Source organism: Gavialis gangeticus, unplaced genomic scaffold (assembly GCF_001723915.1).
Source record: "Gavialis gangeticus isolate Ggan-Ray unplaced genomic scaffold, GavGan_comp1, whole genome shotgun sequence".
Taxonomy (NCBI): domain Eukaryota; kingdom Metazoa; phylum Chordata; order Crocodylia; family Gavialidae; genus Gavialis; species Gavialis gangeticus.
Window position 1 is genome coordinate 38,044,438 of NW_017729004.1, and position 3,445 is coordinate 38,047,882.

Here is a 3,445-nt window from a genome sequence, read left to right on the forward strand (position 1 = left end):
TCGGGCAGCTCCCCCTGCCCTGCCCTGCCCCCCAACACCCGCCCCTTGGAGCAGCGGGAGACGCCGCTTGCGCTGCCCCAGCCTGCGGCTCCCTCACCGCCTCCTCCAGGACCTGCGGGTTGGGCTGGCCCCGGCCCCGGCCCCACCCAGCTCCTGGCACTAGCCGAGCAGGCCACCTACCTCCCCAAGAAAGGCGCTGGTACCGGGGGGCCGGGGACTGCCGAGCCGCCTTCCTGTCCCTGGTCCCCTGACGTCTGTGGCCAGAGCTTCACTGAGCAGCGGCCACTGGCTCCTTAGACTTACTCGAGGGCCCCTGGGCACTGCTCTGCTGCCCGTGCCCTCTTGGTGCACTCCTTTTAAACCTCTGACCTTCACCCCCATCCCTGCTTTCTTCTCTGGTTGTCCCCAGTAATTGCTTGATGTGCATTTAGGGGCTCCCCAGATCTCACTTTACTTGGCAGCCTTGGCCCACTTTCCCAGTGCACATCAAAGAGGCCTGTGTGGGAGAGTGGAAGCTGAAAGAGTGTGAACAGGGCATGACCAGGATTTTTTTCCACTGTTCCTCTCTTACCTGCAGTCTCGGGTTTGCTTTAGCAGTTTGCCCAGTACAGGGACAAAGCTATCCTGGATTGTGCAATCGGGTGATTGATTTTAAATCCCCTACACTTTCGCTCTCACACCTAGACAATGATACATCATCATGCAACACATGGCAGAGAGAGGCTTCTCAAAAACTAAAATTGCCTGTAAGCATACAAGCCCCCTAAACTCAGCAGGGTGGTTTTTTGGCAGTCGCCCACAAGAGTAGGAACTGAATAATGATTCTAGCAACCAGCTTCAAGAGCTAGGAATAATTTATGAATAACCACTGTACATTTTTTTTGTTGTTGCAAAAATGCATCTGGCAAATTTACCAGAGGTACATTTAGTAAGGGATTTCAAAATGGCTGCTAGTGAAAATCTCTTGAAAATGTTAATATATCCCCAGCCAGTTCTGGGTCTTAAAATGTGTTACTGCTGGCTTCTCTGTCCCTAGTGAAGATGTGAAATAGCCCTGAGCAAAGAAGAATAGTTGAGGCTGGAGGAGACAAGTTATGGTGCAGGAAGAGCCAGAGGCTCTTGCCTCTGTTAACTGCTTTGCATTGTGCAGAGCAACCCTAAAGCTGGCGTGGGGACTCGCTTGGCGTATGGACTGTCTGCTGTCTGCCCTTGGGCACCGGGGCACTGGGGCTTGGACTGTGCCTTTGGGCATGGTTCTCACACTACTGTACTCTGGCAATTCCTGGCTGTTGAAATGGCCTTTTAATGCAATTGAGTGTAATTTGAGGCAGCCCTGAGTTGTGTGGGCCTAGCTGGATTTCAGATTTATTTTGGCGGGGGTGGGAAGAGTTGGATCAGAAATAATATCCTTTATTTCTCCCCCCTGCCCACAACTACACTGAATGCAGCTGTGGATTCAGCTCCTGCTGTCTAAAATAAGGATACGTTTTGGTTTTGGATGTTATTTGATCTTGTTCACTCATTTGAAAATATTTGATTTTTTTTAACTTCAGAGGAAGTACTCTGTCCATAGTAATGCACCTACAATTTTTTTTTTTTTTTTTTAAAGATTTACTGCTTTTTTCCCGCCCCCCAGCAACTCTGCCAGTTGATCCTGTTCAGGAAAACTATGTTCGTCAAGTGAGAGACTGCATTTTTTCAGTTGCCTACCCTACTCCATTCAAATCCAGAGTACTTCTTGTGGCCGTTTCAAAGGTTAGGTTTTAGAATATAGTGTTTTTGTTGTATGAATATGTATTTCTTACAAATTATTAGAAAAATTGAGCATGCAAAATGTCACACATAAATTCCACCTTAATTTTAGTGGTGTCTTACTCAGCAACACACCATTATTTGGAAAAAGAAAAAAAAAACTTGCTTCCAGAAGTTTTGGTAATTTTCAAATAATTTCTTTTTCTCAGGTGGTTCTTGAAGAGATTTTGGACCTTGATGTGTCTGTCACTGAAACAGATGATTTTCTGCAGCTTGTCAGTGGTGGGAAAGTAGTATTTGGATTTGTTCCTCTGGCTCATAGATATGGAGGCCACCAGGTATCAGTAATAGTATTTCTCCTACATAATTTGGCCTTTACTACCTGAATTATCCCTTGAAAATCTATAAAGAAGTCAGTGCGAGTTAAGAGGTAGATTGTAACTTAATGTTGTACTTTGTATGAGGGTGAGTCAGAATATAATGTCTCTTAATTTTTATCTTCTAAGCAAGCCATGGATATCTAAGCAAGCCATGGACTTCTTGTCTAAGGGACCTATAAAGGTCTGTGTCAAGACCCTGAAGAAACTGAAATATCACATGCAAAGAACCCTAAAGAGACATGTCTGAGATGGTGTTTCTGTATAATAAGGCTGACCCACACACCAGCTTGCGCATTACAGAGGCAGTCCCATTGTTTGAATGGACTGTGTTGCTCCATCCTTTGTACAATCCAGCGGATGAAGGATGAACTGCAAGGGCAGCATTTTTGGGATGACAGAGTGATGCAGGCTTTGCGCCAAGAATAAGGTCTTTACAATATCAGAATACATGCTCTTGTTTGAAGGTGGAAAGAGGTCATGGATGGAGAAGGAGATTATGTTGAAAAACAGCTGTGTGTTCAGTGGTGATGTCCAAATTTTCCATGCAGGTTGCATATTTCTTCAGTAAGGAAAAAAAGAATAGGCAGCATTACTTTTTGACTGAATCTCATATAAGGAAAAGTATACAGATAAAGGCAGTGTAACAGGGGGGCCTCCTTGGGGTTCATCTACTGGTGGCCCCACCCACCTGTTATGGGCCAACCACCTGTTTTCTTGCCTGCCATGCCTTGTTGTTAATTATTGTTAATTAAGCGGGAGGCTGCCCATTGTATGCCCTGATGCCAGGGGGCGTTATCTGTGGCTCCGTTCCTTCCCTACACCACAGCCCAAGCCTCACAGATGGTATTTGTAAATTTCTCTTTATGTTGGGGTCTAGGCCACTGTGGGCCTACCCCTTTTCCTCTAGCTAGGCCTATCAGTCAAACCCCCCCCCACTAATCAGGGTTTGACTCCCAGGCTCTAGCTCAAAAAAACCCCAAAACCTCACTCAGGCTTCTGCCCCTCTGTGGTACTGGGGTCAGCTCACCCCTGAATACTGAGCCCTCTCTGGTGCTGGGGTCCCCACACTGCAGTGGGCCCCCAATGAGGCCTTCTCCTTCCCCAAATAGCCTCACCCAAGCCACCAGTGTTAACATTAAACAAGAGAGGCAACATGCCTGCTTACTTTAGATGACCATGAGGATGGCTCAGGGCATGGCACAGTCTTGCTGCACCAGCACTGTAGTCATTGGGAGTCCACCTCCCTGCTGCCCCTTTGGCCTTCTCCACTTGCCATTTGTAGGGTCCTGGCCTTCCTCTTCCTGTCACCTGAC

At 47.2% G+C, this 3,445-nt stretch overlaps 2 protein-coding genes across 4 annotated transcripts in view; one reads left to right on the forward strand and one right to left on the reverse strand.

Moving 5' to 3' along the window:
- Window positions 1-484, reverse strand: part of PDSS1 (decaprenyl diphosphate synthase subunit 1) — a 52,177-nt gene extending 51,693 nt beyond the window's left edge. For both annotated transcript variants that reach the window (XM_019508268.1, XM_019508269.1), the window contains exon 1: window positions 181-484. In XM_019508268.1, the coding sequence (XP_019363813.1) occupies window positions 181-381 (201 nt within the window). In that variant the 5' untranslated portion in view covers window positions 382-484. The remainder of the gene's footprint in view (window positions 1-180) is intronic.
- Window positions 485-757: 273 nt separating this feature from the next.
- LOC109291307 (UPF0061 protein PFLU_0444-like) overlaps window positions 758-3,445 on the forward strand; it is a 45,560-nt gene continuing 42,872 nt past the window's right edge. For both annotated transcript variants that reach the window (XM_019508256.1, XM_019508257.1), the window contains exons 1-2: window positions 758-1,755; window positions 1,962-2,090. In XM_019508256.1, coding sequence (XP_019363801.1) covers window positions 1,576-1,755; window positions 1,962-2,090 — 309 coding nt within the window. In that variant the 5' untranslated portion in view covers window positions 758-1,575. The remainder of the gene's footprint in view (window positions 1,756-1,961; window positions 2,091-3,445) is intronic.